The sequence below is a fragment of the Camponotus floridanus genome, unplaced genomic scaffold, assembly GCF_003227725.1.
Source record: "Camponotus floridanus strain SB8 unplaced genomic scaffold, Cflo_v7.5 scaffold7, whole genome shotgun sequence".
Lineage (NCBI taxonomy): Eukaryota > Metazoa > Arthropoda > Insecta > Hymenoptera > Formicidae > Camponotus > Camponotus floridanus.
Window position 1 is genome coordinate 2,830,936 of NW_020229838.1, and position 17,501 is coordinate 2,848,436.

At 32.9% G+C, this 17,501-nt stretch overlaps 1 protein-coding gene across 1 annotated transcript in view; it reads right to left on the bottom strand.

Annotated features, from left to right (window-relative positions):
• Positions 1 to 17,501, bottom strand: part of LOC105248416 (acetylcholine receptor subunit alpha-like 1) — a 127,978-nt gene that overhangs the window by 26,948 nt on the left and 83,529 nt on the right. Inside the window, exons 3-4 of the mRNA XM_011253181.2 lie at positions 11,406 to 11,450; positions 1,230 to 1,339 (exon numbers count right to left, since the gene is read on the bottom strand). Coding sequence (XP_011251483.1) covers positions 1,230 to 1,339; positions 11,406 to 11,450 — 155 coding nt within the window. The remainder of the gene's footprint in view (positions 1 to 1,229; positions 1,340 to 11,405; positions 11,451 to 17,501) is intronic.

The window sequence follows — 17,501 nt, forward strand, 5'->3', positions numbered from 1 at the left end:
TTGGAATCTTAGCTGATTAGAGCAAAATTGAGACTGGAGATATAAGAAGCTTTTAAGTTGTTGGAGCGATTTAAAATATCCATTTATATATTCGTAATATTTTTTTCTCATTTAATGAAGATATTATTATTATAATCGATATAACGCTTTTCCTCTTTGAAAAAATCGCCGGAAGAATTTACCGGTAACGTTAGAATGCGATGTAGGTGCTGCGCAAGACGAAGGGCTGCACCAGCCGAGATACACAGGTAATTAATTTCGGCCCTCATTTTCCGGATTAATGGTTTCGTAATTTGCGCGGACTTATGCAATTTGCGGCTAAGCTGACCGCACATTGTGCATCACGTCATCGCGTTTGAATACTATGTGCACGGTGAAGACTCGCAGCGGATGAAATCCGCGGTCGTACATGTCGGCATCACGCGCGATATCGGCGATTGCTGATTTGCTTCCCTTCTTCCCTGTCGAGATGTTAATTAGCACATCAACATAACTAGCATATCTCACTGCTTTAATTCTCTCTATAATCTGCTATTCGTGGTAATTACACAAAGAGCACCTCCTAAAAGCTTGAAGAAAGAATTTTTTTCCAGACAGTAGACTTCCTGAGTTACTTTTACTACTTTGCCCGAATACCTGCGATATCGAAGCATCACACTATCATCGATCTCGTCAAGATTGTGTGCGTGGGTATGTATCCAAGATATAACCTTTTTCCGCACGGTTACTCGAGAGTTACGTGCGAGGATCATCGAGCATGAAATGCGGCATGGGAACCACCGAACAAACGAGTCGACCTCTCTCTCCGCAAAGGGCTTCAACTCCCTCTCCTCATAAAAGTGTCCTCGGCTAGTGCTTGAGTACATCCTATTTCTCAATGCTAGACGCGCCGGGTAGATACCGCTCGTTCCCGCGGCATGGATTTTCAAAATAGCGGGCGAAAACGTGCCGTCCCTCCGAGAAATATTCTGAGCGAAGCTTTACGTTTCTTCGCACTTTGCGCTGAAATCCTATAAAATATGGTCGCTTCGCGTAGTGATCAACAATCCAAGATAAGAATGCGTGGGAGAGACGATAAAATCGGTGGGTATACGCGAACGAAAAATCTACCTACGTGGAAAAACGCTGAGTGATATGGTCAATTGCTTCAAGAGACGCTTACGTCAATGATTCGAATGTCGCAAACGCTCTAATATTATTATAAATGAAATATAAAAATGTCTACTCACTTGTTGTAAAGAACAATGTCAGGTAACCAAATGTGTTCCGATGGTACGTGAAGGGTGTCGACGCCGCCATAGTCGTCCGGATTCCACTTCAATTTGTAATCGTTCCACTCCTGAAAGCAGAGAGAAAAATCGTAAATGTTTCACCAATTTAACGGAGATGAAAAAGACTTAATCGATTATCGAGCGTCTGACAAGAGTAAAGAAAAATGCCGTGAAACGAGAACACGAGATTGGTTTTTCTATTCATGTAAAGTCTCCTTTTTTCCCCTTCCTTTTTGTGTAATTCTTTTTATCACTTTTCCATCATAATGAATATTTAGAAATTATTTTGAATTATTAAATTATAATTTATATTAAATTTATATAAAAAATGAAAATACTAGGAAACATATTTTTGAAAGATTTATTTTCAGCAAAAAGAAAGTATAATTATAATTGTCGGAGTCTAAATAAAACTGTACAGTACAAAAATAAATTATAAATTAAAATGATTTATGAAAAAAAATAGAAAAAGCAGGACAATATTTATTATATTTATGTAATACTGTATTTATGATTAAATCCTAGGATCTCTGCAGTTGTACAAGGAAGAGTGGGTAATCGTTCCTAATCGTCCTAACCGCTGTCAATATATCCTGCCGTCCCTTTTCGACTCCCTCTGACACCGTCTTGACGACCCTCATAATTATCTCGCGGAAGTTTCGTCCATCGTAGTCGATATCCGGGCAGGAAGATCCTATTTCCAGGATTCACTTTCCGTATTAATGGCTTATGCGACTAAACGAGGTAAATGATTAAGAGAAAGAGGGAGAGGGAGAAAATAATTACGAGAAAATAATTCTGTGATTTTTCTACTGTTTTCTTTTCTCTACTCTTCAATTTTCTGTGCTCGAGAAAGATAGCGATGCTCGAGTATATTATGGAAACGATACCATTACTAAAAAAGTTTCTTTCTTATAGTTCTGTTTCTTTCTCAGCGAAGCATGTATATTTTTGATATCGGCACGCCTTTTTCCTAACTCGTTAGCGTGTCGAGCAAAAGCAACAGTAACAAGACGATCGAACGAGATATTACGACGAGCATCATAAGGCAGGTATCTACGAGCGTCGCGTGAGATGCATCAATATTTCCTACGAGACAGATGCTTGAGTAACGAGGCATAATTTACGCAGAGTTTTCTTACGTCGGATCGATACTTGAGCAACGCCCAACTCCAGTAACATTTATATCAAAATTCTATTACTAATTCATTAAACGCCGACTGAATTTACATCGAATTAGAATTATTGTTAATAACCTAATAATTATATTCAAGTAATTTAAAATATATGAAATTTATGATTTCTAATAATTAATATTAAAATGATTGCAAAATGAAGATATTTTCAAAATTATTCAAATAATTTTAAACATCAGAGCACTCGGATTGTTTGAGGATTATTCTAAATTATAGCATTATTTGAATGTAAGCTATCCAGGATTTTCAGAATTGTCTCTAGATAACAAAAATAACAAATTACTATAACAATTATTATAAATTTTTTTTTCTCTTTCTGTCTCTCCTTTTTTTTCTTTTTCTATTTTTCTCTTTGTCTGCCTTTCTCTCTCAGAGAGAAAAAGGAAAAAATCATTCATTTCGTTTTCTTGTTTAAGTTCTCTTTTTGATATAACATGTAAGGTTTACATGGTAAAGTTACATGGTTACATAAAAGCAAAAAACAATTATATTACTTTTCAAATATGCGCGTTGCATATAATATAATTTTATATGTTAAAATCTGTTAATTTATTTGTTAATGGAACTTTTATTTTCTCTATTAAATGCTCGTAACATATGTAGAGATTTCATCAGCTTAAAAGAAGAAAAAAGTAGACTTTATAAAATAGAATATAAGCGATTTCATTGTGGTAAAAATATAAACGCTTTTTATAAAAAATTTTGTTTTTATATAAAAACAACTAGCTATAAATTCTTAAAATTCTCGTTGCACGCGTAATAACATGTATAGCGCTGCTAAATTTGTTTGCTTGTTTCATCTGCTCCAAATTATATGATTTGTTAAATTAAAAAATAGCAAAAATTGTTATGAATTTAAAACAAATATATGTACAATGTATATTTATATAAAAATATATACATTTATTTATTGTATTTATTTCCTTCTAAAAATAAAAAAAAAGATACATGAATGTAGGTAATTCAATTTTATTTCCAATAACAATGCATTTAGATTTCCAATTAAATTAATTTTGCATTAATTTGAAAATTGAATTATTGCCTACTACGCAAATCAAACTTGATAGAATTCAGACTTATATTTCTACATCGAAAATTAGTTAAATTGCACATGCAACGGAAAGACATCTCGATTTCATCATCTTATGCGCAAAATTATATCACACAGCAAAGCGCAATAGAAAACAACCGCTGCAGGTGCATCCACGATGTATGTTCGCGTTCACGAAGTGAGTTTCGTTGCTCCTGCAGGCATTAATTATTCTGTTCGCAATTAGCCGAGTTTGGTATGTATCTGGTATCACCACGAAGCGCATCTAAAATTTCACACACGATCCAACAGACTCATATCGAGATCAATTATTTTGGCGTTCAATGAGAGAATAGTCAAAAGGTTTTAACTAGTAGTTTACGGATTAAGGGTGGATATTTTCCCTAATATCAGATTAATCTTTCCTTAAATATAAAGAGAATTTTATTATATTGTTTAGTAAAAATATCTGACTTGCATACAAGAAAAAGCAAGACAATGGCATCAGATGTTTCTCAAAATGCATCATTTGGAGAATCATTGACATGAGAAAGCTAGATGAATAGATGCACGTAGTTATGGCATACACTTTAGTAATTTCTCCGCGTTTGCCTCCTTCTCCTCTGGAAAGCCATGACACATGTGATGATAAATCGTCACACATCTACCACGGAAAATTATCTTCACGCTAAAACGATTATACGGCGGCTCAGATGATCTCGACATTAATTTAGTACGTAGCACGAAAATAGGACCAGGAACGCCCGTGAGATAAAGTCGAGTGTGTGAGACACGAATGTTCGATGATTTGCAATCAAACAGGAAAAACTGAGTGAAAAATTTTAACAGTAAATCTATTCAGATAAGGAATTCTTTCATAAAATTTTACATTTTGTTAAGTTCCGGGCTAAAATAAACTGAACAAAACTAAATATTTCGTTAATTAATGCAATGCTAAAAAATAATAAAAATAATAAAAGTGTATTAAAAAATATTATAAAACGCAACAATTTTCAACAAAGAAAAATAATTTTACACGATAAAGTTTTGTTCCGTCTATTTTTTGATCATGAAACATTAAATGCTTGATCCAAGCGAACTGTGTTATTTCAATTTTTTTGCCAAATTAAAAGAAACATCTTTTTTACTATTCCAACTTGTATACCAAAAACGAAAAGGTATTTAAATGCTTTTAATTATATTATTTATTATTTAAATATTATTAAATAATGAATTGGAACAGCTAAATAATGCAGCTCTCTCTCTCTCTCTTGCGATTAGTTTGAACAATTGTATGCATGTGTGTGAAACATAAAAATTAATGTTATTTAATTCTTCAACAAAAGTAAATTACGCTACATGTAATTTGCAATTGAATTTTTCTACTAGCGCTCCACAAGATGCGATTTATCGGAGATGGAAATCGATTGTACAATGTCCATTGTAAAATCGCATAGCGAATCTCTATGCGCTGAATTTCCAAGCGCGATTAAAGTCTAGCGAGAGAAAAAACTGGTAATTTCGAAGCAATATTTTCTTTCTTACGCGCGAAAAAAGTGCTTTCGTCGCTTGAAAAGAATGCGCTATAGAAAACTTCAATCTTCTTTCTCGCATACCTCTCGAATACTCTCAAATAATTTATTTCTTTGCTATTATCATCTAACTATACATACACATGCAATAATTAATATGTAATAATTAATTAATTAATTAATTATTCAAAGTAAAATAAAAAATGATTAAATTTATAGCTCTTTGGCGGAATTACGGAACATAATTTAAGAAATTTTTTGGATAAGAATTAAACTTTTTTATTTATGATAAAGATACTTCTGTTATAAGATTCGGGAATACATGCATTTAGCGCGTCTCCGGTACAAACTAAATTCTCCAAGTTACAATTCTCTTCCTTAAATACATTTCTTTGTTAAAGGAGTTACATTCGATGTCGAGGAGGCAAGGCCGAGGTGAATCGTAAATCGGTTTTCACCGCATCGAGGAACGTATTGTCGCGGAAAGGAGGCGTAAAGAGAGGGAGCGAAATCGACGACTATCTAGAGCGTAACCTTTTAAACTCGAAAATGGTGGAGAAGAATCTCCGTATTTTCTCGGCACCTCCTGTCGCGTGAGACGCCCAAAGGATTTGTCGATGTATCCTGCGGGAAGAAAGCTAAGAGGAAAGAGGAAGAGAGAGAGAGAGAGAGAGAGAGAGAGAGAGAGAAATTTTAGACGAGAAGGCGAGAGTTTAAACATACACAAAAGGTTGAGTAGGTACTGGCGCCGCGGTTTATTCGACTGCCAAACAGTTACACGTGTGTATCACGCGATTGACAATCGGGAAGCTTTTCGATTCGTGAAAAGAGACACATCCTCTTCCATTATAATGCAACACCCGGAATAAAGCGAGCATAGCGTAACAGTGGAATTCACTGTCGTTTATTGCGCATTGTATCGCGCTTCGCAGCACAGCTGTGTTCTGTCGATACTTACAGATTTAACCAAATGTAATGCAACGTTACGTTAACTTTTACGAAAAAAATTTCGCGGCGGAAAACATGAAACATGTGTGCACGCGCGCGCGTCAATTCTATCTTGCAGTTTTATCGACAATATTTTTTTAGACCGGTCACTGTTGATAATAGAGCTAACACCTTCGAAATACAAGTGTTACTTTTTTTGTTACAAAACCCATATCTTTTTATACGTACCCCAAAAAAAACGACATCTCTCTGATCCTGTCATAAATATTTTTTTCTTTCTAAAAAAGTCTCTTTACAAATAAATGTTAAATATAAATATACGCAATATGTGTGCATCAAAAGTTGCTTAGATTCCTAAGAAGATAAACCTATTTTAGAAATAAAATTGATGACAGAATTTTTCATCTACGTTATGCAAAAAAAAAAAATTCGAAACGAAATAGCAGTTGTATCGTTACAGATTATATGAATGCATCACAGATCGTGCGCTGATTTCTCAGGTCAGCGCTTCTTCCCTTCACGGGAGGTCAGATAGAATCTTTTAACTTCTATAGGAGTTCGTGTCAGAACATTTCGCGCAAGATGGAAAACAAGCGCGGAGGACAGGAAGAATCCGTTGTTACCAAAGTAGGTGAGAAAACTTGGCACGACTCGACGAAAGCTGTCGGCTTGTTTTCTGGCAACGCTGACAATCGTCCGTGTCGGACATTACGAAGCCGCAAAACTCGCTTAGCCGCACACAATGGCAGAATAGTAGATAGAATAAATAATCCGCGCGATGCGGACATCTTATCCTTGATGTTTGAGCAAGCCAGTCGCGCTTGTATATCCATAATCCTTAAATCAACCGTATTATTTCCGTAGAGAAGGGCGAGAGGAACTAACAATACGCGGACTCTTAAGTCATTTCACGGCGCAAATGTCATATTCCGGTATTCATCGAGTGTAAAGTAATCTCTCGTTACGATGTCTCGTAAAATATTTGCTTCATTCTCGAATCATGCATTAAACACACGTAAGAAAAACTTGAGCTAAATCGAGAGCACGTATGTGTACTTAGCCACATTCGTTAATTAAATTCAAACATTCTAGAACTTGTTTGAAATTATCGACAGAATACGCTTGTATCTCTTTATACAGTGTGTAAATGTTTATATAAATCATGTATGTGCGTATCTATCATTTAATTAATTCTATTAAACATGAAAACGTTCAATTTTTAATCAATTGAATTAGATAATAATATTCATTTTTAATAAGATAGATAATGTCACAAAAACGAACGAGATAAACTCGCTTAAACGATTAGCGATACAATAGCTTTATGTGACAACGATACGACAAATTCCATACTGTTTTCTACGTAAATTCTCGCGATGAATACGTTATTCAGATTCGTCTTTGTAACACGGACTTCTTCGTGTTATCGAGAAGTTAAGTGCGGCATGAGCCTTGATCGGGCACGTCGGTTAATGAACAAAAGGCCGGGAAGAGAGCGAGAGCTTCTACTTATATTATGTTGCAGTTACAAAGGCTAAGCAGGAGAGTACGGAAACTTCCCTATGACGCGCGCGCGCCCGCCCCCGCCATATATTTATAGTACAAATATCGCGAAAGAGAGAGAGATTCTCTCTCTGTGTCGCGAACTCGGCCTGATTTCCGCCGGTGCTCGACAATAGAGAGATGAGGCGAATTGAAAACCCGTCTCCACTAATAATAACGAGAGCTTGAATATCTCTTCCTCTCCCTCCCTCTCTCTCTCTCTCTCTCTCTCTCTCTCTCTCTAGCTATCTATCTCTCGAAATGTGCGCAAACGAGATGCGGCAGTAATAATACGGACGATAACCCAATTAAATAATTTTTCGATGGAGTCGATAATTTGCACGCGCGTATCGTAATTGAGCATCGTGCAATTCCAAACGACACACAGTCGATTACGATTTCCTATCGACGATGAAATTCAAACTGATACGCCGAGCGGTGAACGCCAGTCGCGCGTGTATTAAATCGTCGCGTTTCTCTCCCTCCCTCTCTCTCTCTCTTTCTCTTTCTCTCTCTCTCCCTCGTTCCGGTTCGTTGTAATTATTCTAACAATATCAATAATAGCGGTTGCACTCGAATCGGGAACACTCGAACTGGATAAATCCGGTCGAAATTGATCGCGATGATTATGCAAGCCGCACAGTTGTCTATTAATAAATGCACCGTGCCGCTCTGCTGTTGCTTGTCTCTTCTTTTTTCCCCAATTATAACCAGCTTACGGGAAAAATATTTCTTTTAGATTCTCTTGTCCTATTCCCGTCGCGAAATTCCACCATCCTCCCCCATTGTTTCCATCGGTTCCGCAATTTGTCTTCGGAGGGTGAAGATAATATCCTCTTTCTGTTTTACAAACAAGATACGACAGCTACCACCGTCGTACGCGACTCACGATTAAACTTCCCGCCCCCCCCCCCTACCCTCGTCGACTTTCTGTCAAGAAAAACATATGACTGTTTACTTCCCCAAGTATATCGCGGAACTTCCGAACCCATCAAAGAATACCGTTGAGACTGCCAGTCAGTCTTCCTCTTCCTCTAGAAAGAAACTCGTTTCTCTTCGATGTACAGTAATCGCAAGCAATTCCGAAACTCTGATAAAAGAGTGCCACTTCATCGGTGGATTGATATGACGCCGAAGGGGAACTCGTTCGCTATCGTTCTGCGGGTCGACGTTAGAAAGAAAGAAGAAACGAGGAAAAAAAAGAAGAAGATCGCCGCCCTCGCTTATTGACGCTGACAAACGATTGTGACGAACCCACGACGCGGATAAAAAGGGAGAATAGGACAGCAAAAAAAGTTTCGTACAAAAAAACGAGAAGTGCCCGATATAAATTCGAGATCTTCTGCCTACGGTTTAACTTTCCGGCCAAACTTTCAGGAAGTTTGCGTCTCTTGGATCTCGTTACTAAAGGCTTATTGTTCGCGGCTGAAATGTTCCGGTACTCAAGGTCGCTTAACGAAAATTCTCTACAAGATTCAAGAGTATTATGTGATTGTTGTTCTCAACAATCAAAAGAGAGAGGAAGAAAGAGAGAGAGAAAACACAAAAAGATACAATATTTCGAACAGAAAACAACTTCAATAAATTATTCATAAATGATATCGGATAAAATTTTAATATTAATAAATTTTGAGTACCTAAGAAATAAAATAATAAATGCAAAACTTATTTTTCTATTTGGACCTGGAAAGATTTGTATAAGTGCATTCATTTTTAAAATAAATTAAATGCTGAATTATAAATGTATAATTAAATGATAAAAAAAATTAATTAAGTATGCATTTTTATCGTAAAACAAATTGAAACTCATATCATAAAAAATGCTTCGTATTTGATCAAATCTAGTTTTAGAAAATAGAAATTAAGAATTATATCATATTTTATAATTGTAGAGCATTATAACATCTGAATTTATATACTGTCTTATCGCAGTTTTCAAGTAATATATTTAGAAATTTCGCAATTAAATTTTAGAGATGCATCTTAAAATTTATATGTAACCTCTTTTCCAATTAATAATAAGTTTGATCATTTCGAATTCTCTTTCTATTGCCTCGTATGTATGAAAAAACTTGGAACGTTTACAAAAAGTTATACCAAAGTCAACCAACAGGCATCCAGATACATTCCGATGAAATCCATTTTATCGAGGTATCAAGTTTTTTGGATCGTCGCCAGGCATCGGCCGGCGACTCTTGGAGAATTCCAAATTTTCCACATTGCAAGACGAGGATTGCATCCGTGAGCGAGTCAAGTACGTGCGTCCAAGCTACTTTACAATTAAAATGCATCCCATCGACACCGCCCTGTCGCTTGTAGATTCCGTGAGGCAAAGCAAGCAAGCTTTTTGATCCCACGTCTTACTAACTAAATCAAAGGGATTCCTTTAACAAACATCATTCTATAACACAATTCGTCTTGTTTCGATCTCGCTTTTTTTTTTAGATAAAGTTTTATATATTTTAAAAACTGAAAATGTTTATAAAATTGTATTAAAAATAGAGATAAATATTGTGCTTGTCACAAATTAAATATCTAAATACTATTTAATAAAAAATATATATGCATTTACATATGTATTGATCTCTTTATTTTTCTTAAAAACTTCATTAAAACAATAAATTAAAATAATAAATCAAAATAAAGAATTTTCTATATATATGTAAAATTTTTGATATATGTTCTTATGTTATTAACAATAAATAATAACAGAAAATAACAACACGTAAAGGAACTAGAGTACATTCTTAAATAAGAAGCACAAAACGAATTAAATTCGAAAGACGAACGGGAAACGATCGTGTCACAGAATTATTCTCGCGAATTCAAGAGGAGGGCATCGCATCAATAAAGGCCAACTGCTATGCACCGATTCGGATTTCGTCGTCGAACGTGAATGAAATTCGTCTACTTTGAAATTCCAAACCATCGCCTTACGTCGAGTAGGAAGATCTGACAGTCAAAGCGATACGATCGCATCGTGTATAGTACTTGCGAAGATAGAAACCAAATTTTGGTAGTCTTTTGTAATCTCCTGCTTCAGAAATTTAATACTTTGGCAGTACATATTTCTTTCAATATCTTTCCGTTAAAACAACGTTCACATACAAAATAAGAAATAGTATTTTTTTTTAATTATGAAAAGTTACAAATTTTTTATATTAGAAGCCACACTCTGTTTTAATAATAACAAAATAATTATATTGTATATTTTGAAAAAAAAAACATTGAAAATCGATAATGTCAAATATTATCGAACTAATATTGTGCGAATAATTCACTATAGAGAACATATCTCTTGCATATTTTATTAAATTCCCCAATTAATTACTAATTAATTATTGAAATACGATAAGCTCTAATAGTTCAATTAATCCTAGATATCTCTAGGATATATTAATATAAATATTTGAATTATGGTGATAATTATAATTATTTTGACAACAATAAATAAAATAGATAAAATATTAAAGTAAATATACAAGCGTATGCATAAGTAATAAGTACAATTGATTATACAATTAACAATAAATTACTAATTATATATAAAAATTTTGCGTATGTATGTGAAAAGACAATATTATAAAATATTGCATTTAGTTAATTTAAATAAATTTGTTTATACAAATTTTTCCAAATTAAAATATAAGTTTTATATAAATTTTGTTTTTTCTTTAATTTTACATAGAATTTTATTCTATATAAAATTTTATATTATGTTGAAAGAAAATTTTTTAATTTTTATCTAATTAATTATATTTTTATTAATTTTACTCAATTATACAATTTTATACTATAAATAACACGATTACGTTAAGAAATATTATATATGCCCTTTACGTACACTTAATTTATATACATAATATAAAAACGTATATTTACTTACTTGTTCCACCCAAACATTTGTCGTCATGATCTGGTTCTTCAGGTTCTGAAAAAGAAAACAGAAAAGAGGATGAACATGCGATCTCTAGAAGGCGTTATTCTACTTCGTTTCTGGTTACTCAGAGACGGATTTATTGGTTCTTCGAGACACTAGAATGATACTAGAGAACAAAAGAGAAAGACGGAAGAGCCTCTTAGAGGAACGTATGCGAAGATCCCAATAAATCATTCCGTCGTCGAGTGCATTTACTTTCTATACTGAAATCTCGATATATTTTCAAATATATATATATATATAAATATATATATATATATACACATATGCATGTGTATGTAAATGTATATATTATTAATTTTTGTAAAAGACTTGTCTCGCGTAACGTATCCTCTTTGTTTGCAGTCATCATATATATAACTCCTTTGAGGAATTAAATATTCTTAACACAAAAATGTAAAAATGTTTCTTTAAAACTGTATCATAATAATATTACTTAAAAGTTAAATTACATAAAAAAATGAAAATGCCAATTTTTTTAGTTGCATAGATATCTGGATATCATGTTTCGATTAATGATGTGTTAAAATGATGTATGATGGTGGAAATTTGAAACTTTAGAAGAAATTAATTTTTCACGATGGAAGAGCTACCAAATAAATCGCGCGAGACAATAATTATCTAGCTGCATGCAGGTCAATAGATTCGCCGATCGCGCCAATAGAAACGTCAACGAACATTACAGTAGTTACGGCTCTCGGCATTAAGCCGCGCCTGGCTATCAGTAGTCATTGACAAGCGCTAGGGTCCGGCCGGCCACCAGTAGTAATAGAATGCGATAATGTTGACGGCAAGTAAGGCATCATAGCTATCCGCGGTCACGGCAGTAGCAAGTGTCAAGCTCTGGGCGAGCGGGCCGCGCTACGTGAGGTCGTCGAACCACTACAGCTGTGTTAACGTGAAACGTTAATGTTCTACGCGATAACGGTTATAGTCCCGCAATCAGTCGCATCGTCGTCAATGGTCGTCGCTCGAGTTTCACGTCAGATATGCAAATCTTGGTTAGGACACGGAGAAATATGAGATTCACTTAGCACTGGCTGGATGAATTTGGTTTATCTTGATACATTGAAATTTCGAGTTTTCGATTTTAAAGGAACTAAACTACAAAGAAATAAAGAATTTTAAGCTTTTTCAATATTATAACAAATTTACATGCAATCATATCAGTTAAATGCAAACGATACAGATTTCAATATCAATTTAATTTTCTTAGAAAATTAATAATTTTTAAAAACTTTTTTTTTAATATATATAAAATTTTATGTGCCCTAATTTTTAGTTTTTAATTTAAATATCTTGGCGAAATATTTCAAATTCCGTTATTCCACTAAAAATTAATTAAAATATAAGAGATTAAAGTAGGGTCTAGTTTTAAATCCTTAACAATTTTAGCATTTGATAATTACATTTTGATGAAGAAATTTTAAACGATACAATTTATTTTTTGCTTTAAAAAATTGTCATCTGCACTTCGATTGATTTGATAAGATGAAATTATAGCAGCATCGCGAAATGAAACGCGGAAAATGTAACAATATATATGTATATTCAACACACATATATCATCATGCAAAACAAACAAAAATAAATTTTGTAAAAGCTACGGCCGAAATACGCGCGGTGTTGAAATAATCGGTAGCATTAAATTAAACAAAACGGCGGCATTATTTTCAGCGCGCGGCGACGCGGGCTTCAAGATTAATGGCAACGGTTATCGTTGTCCTGTACACGATGGCAGTTCACGCAGCAACGGTTAAACTTCTCTTCGCAAGCGTATCATTAGCAATTATCGCGTTGCACGCTCGCGAACTCGAGAAGCGTACGCGAACGGCACGCTAAGCGCGTAACGGATAATCACGGCTATGTAATCAAATATATCGGCATCAACGATCGTCCGCAGCGCGTAATAGCTAAGTGATAATAACAGAAGCCCTCGTGAACGTGAGCGCGATTACGATTTCGTACTCAACCATATTAATGTCTGTATGTATATTCCGAATACGGACGGGACCTGCATCCCTGAAAGCGCGACAAGTGGATATCGTGACCGCGTTTAGTAATTACGGTCACCGAATCGGACATAACGTATCGTTGCGATTGCTTTGAAACATTACATACGCGATTATAATTATAATGCGCTAAGCAATTATCTTAGATGATAATACGAATTGATCTCGCGCGTATGTATAGCAAGAATAATAATTACAAGATCATGCCGTCAAATATCGACAAAAATAGCAATATTTATCAAGCATTTTTTATTTTTAAGATATATATATATATATGTATGTTCAGTTTTTAATTTTAAATATCTTGACAATTAAAAATTCTAAAGTAAATACATCAAATTTCTCTTACTTAATTGTCAGATTAAATTTTCACTTTTATAACTTATTCTATTCCCTCGTCATAATTCAAAAGATATTGACATATTTTTATTAAAGAAAAATAATTTCAAAAGTAATATCCTGTGTAGATTTCACGACTAGTAAAAAGAAAGAAAAAAGATAGATTTTTCTCTCCAGCAAACATAAGAATTTTATAGCCCAATGTTCGTACATGTAAACTGAATGCAATATTTTTTTTTAAATCTTACGAACTTCTCCTTTGTAAGCATCTTTCACTGCAAGGTGTAATGCCCTATTTATCACTGCGAAAAATCACGCGATCGCGTTTTACAGTCACAAAACGATGTCGTTAACGTCGCATTTAACTACCGCACATAACAAGCGTAGGAGCCATTCTACGAGAATCGGAAATAATCGATGCGTTTCTATCGTGCAGTTCGCCGACAGAAAAAAACATTCGGAATTCAAACGAACAAACAATCATAAATATTGATAATTCCAGAAGCATAAGATTAGTCTGCTGTCTTGTTGAAAAATTACAGATTCTGTGATTAATGCAAAGATTGATTATATATTAAAAATCCATTAAGTGTGATACAATAATGTATTTCTTCGACGGCATAACAATAGGAGTAGATACTTTGTTAAATTATAATACAAATGTATCAAAAACTTTGCAAATGCTAGCAACTATGTTAATTTGCAAAAGATTTCATAAAGAAAGAGATGCTGTTAATTGTAAATTTGAAATAAAAAAAGTGCAATATATGAATTTAAATAATTTTAAAAATTCACACATAATGTAAACTCAAAAATATATAGTTAACTAAAAAAAGATGCTAACAACTAATTAAATTAGCCCCTACCTATCATCTTGGTAATATTTAAATATAATTCAAATATATATATATATATATATATATATATTTCATTTAATATAATTCAATATATATTATATTATTTTTAAACATATATTATATTATTTATGTTATTTATAAAACGCGAAATTAGAGCAACGTAAAAAAATAAATAGAAATGTATGTAAAATGTAATGCTGGATTTTCTGTTGTTGGTAAGATATTGTTGATTCGGTTTTTTAATTCAAAATGAAAATTATGCATACTAATCAGAATTTTCATGAGCACATACGATTTATCGCCAGCATGAATAAATTATATATATCATATTGAATGCACATATGTAGGCATTCAAAAATTTGTCATCGACTCATGTGTTATATAGCAGCCAAATAGAAGCACAAGGTATTTCTTTTGTAACGCGTTGGATGCAAAATATTTTCATTAATGTTTATCTTCTCGTATAAACTCCATTACCTGTCGTACTATTTTTGCATTCAAATATACAAATGTACGCATTTAAATAACGAATAAAATCGTATTCGTGCTCAATATTTTATCATACAAGCTGCTGTCGATTAATATCTATATATGAGATTTTATTATTTATCAATTTATGTTATGTGTAATTATTTACACTTTGCAATGAACATTTATGGACATTATTTACGCATTATATAATCTTTACTAACATTTAATAATTGAAATTTACACATTAAATTTATCCACCGATCGAATTACATTTGTTCACGCAATGATTAAATACATAATATTAAAAAAAAATAAAATAAACCATAATCAGAGAAATATTTTCGAGAGAGATTTACATATCAAGACTTTAGGATTTCATACGCAATGATGAAAAAGAGAATTAAACTTTTGAATTTGCAATTTAATTTGATTTCTCTCAATTATAAAAGTAAGAACTCGATATCTAGGAAATAAGTTACAAGTATCTTAAATTTAGTTTCTTAAACTTTAAATTCTCCTGCCTGCTTACATTAGTTTTACCGCTTTCGGTTAATGTTTATAATATTTTTAATATATTTTTATAATATTTATAATTTTTTATTTATTAAATTACATATATATCTATTATGTTATTTATCAAATTATTTATCAAATTATTGTAATTATTTATCAAATTATTGTAGTTATTTATCAAATTATTGTAATTATTTTCGCTCTGCAATAACATTAATTATGCTAATTATGTTATAATTTTTATTATACATGATTAAAATGTAACGATTAAAAAAATTTATATATTAATATTTATTTAATAGATCAAATTATCTAATATAAGTAAACTAATTTTATTCGACGCTAAAATACGCTAGTTATGCGAATTCTATGTTCTAACTATACTAAACTCCTTAACACTTAACCTTCGATTGCAACTCGCACACTCACACGAGTATACGTGTCGGCAGAAACTTTCCGAAATGAAACTCGAAACTTTGCGCGAATAGTTGGAAACGATCGTCGCATACCGCAAGCAATCGAAGTACGCAAAAAATCTGTAAGAAAGTTACGTAAGATTGTAACGTACCGCCGATTTAATCGCAAAAAAGAAAGCTGTACGCGGAAAAAGGAAGCAGGAACTGAGAACTCTTGCTCGTTTTGATGAAGCAAGAAATGGAATCATATTGAGGCATCGAACAAAGATAGTAAAAATACGGAATCCTTCCATTACGAAGTTTCGCGAAGTACTTTTAAACAATGTTACCTTCCTGCTTCCTTTACGAGAATCTGATTTCTCGATGAGGATAATGCGGATTTCACTAACGCACACAACGTATTGCGAAACATAGAATCTTAGAATGGTATTAATAATATCGCCGCTCATATTGTTGCAATTTGAATTGAAAGATAAAAATATTATTGTCAGATAATTATGATTATTTTAATCTAATGAATTATAATATATCTTAGACATAGATAAAACAAGATATTAATAACATTTTTAAATAAATTTAAAAAATAACTTTAAATAAAATATAAAATAACTTTAAATAACAAATAATTAATCTTCATCTAAAATTTCGCTCCAATATATTGACGTTAAATGATCTGAAGAAATCAGACATAAGGTGAAAAACGATAGAGAGAGACACTTTTTCGATGAGCTTATAAGTCACATATTTTCCTCGCACCTTTTCCTCGCAATTCCTTTTTTTCGGAAGAAGCGACTTCCCACCTAGCCGAGAGAATCGTAAGAAAAGTGCAACGTTCGCAATTGATAGCGTGAAGCTTTGGCAGCATTTAACGTCGTTATCCCTCAGGATCGCTTTTGCGTGACGAGAATTTATGAGAACGTCGACGGGTAAGGGATGTTCCTCTTTATAGTTTGACGCAAACTATTAAAAGAGCAACGCTAAGCATACATCTATATTTCTCTTTTTTCAATTTGCTCGCTTTTTGCTATTTCAAAAGAAAACAAAATCATTGAATTAAATCGAAAGAGAAAAAAGAAGAATGAAACAAGAGGGATAGATGTAAAAAAAAATGTACAAACGCTATCGTGAAATGATTTGCTCACATATATAAGCAGACTTTATGAGATGCAAAACAATCTGAAATTTAACATGTATTTCTATCTTTAACGCATTATAGAGATTTTGTTACGCGAGCATAAGTGACTGTAATAATAAAAAAAACTCGATATTTCCTTAAAAGATTCGCAGAAGTATCTCATAATTTTCTTGAATTATGTATTACGAATAAAACAGGCAATTAATGTGTATAAAAGAACACAAATTCTATATAGAAAATTATTCGCAAAAAATATCAAATATTTTTTAATTTTAATTTTATACGAAATTATTTTATAC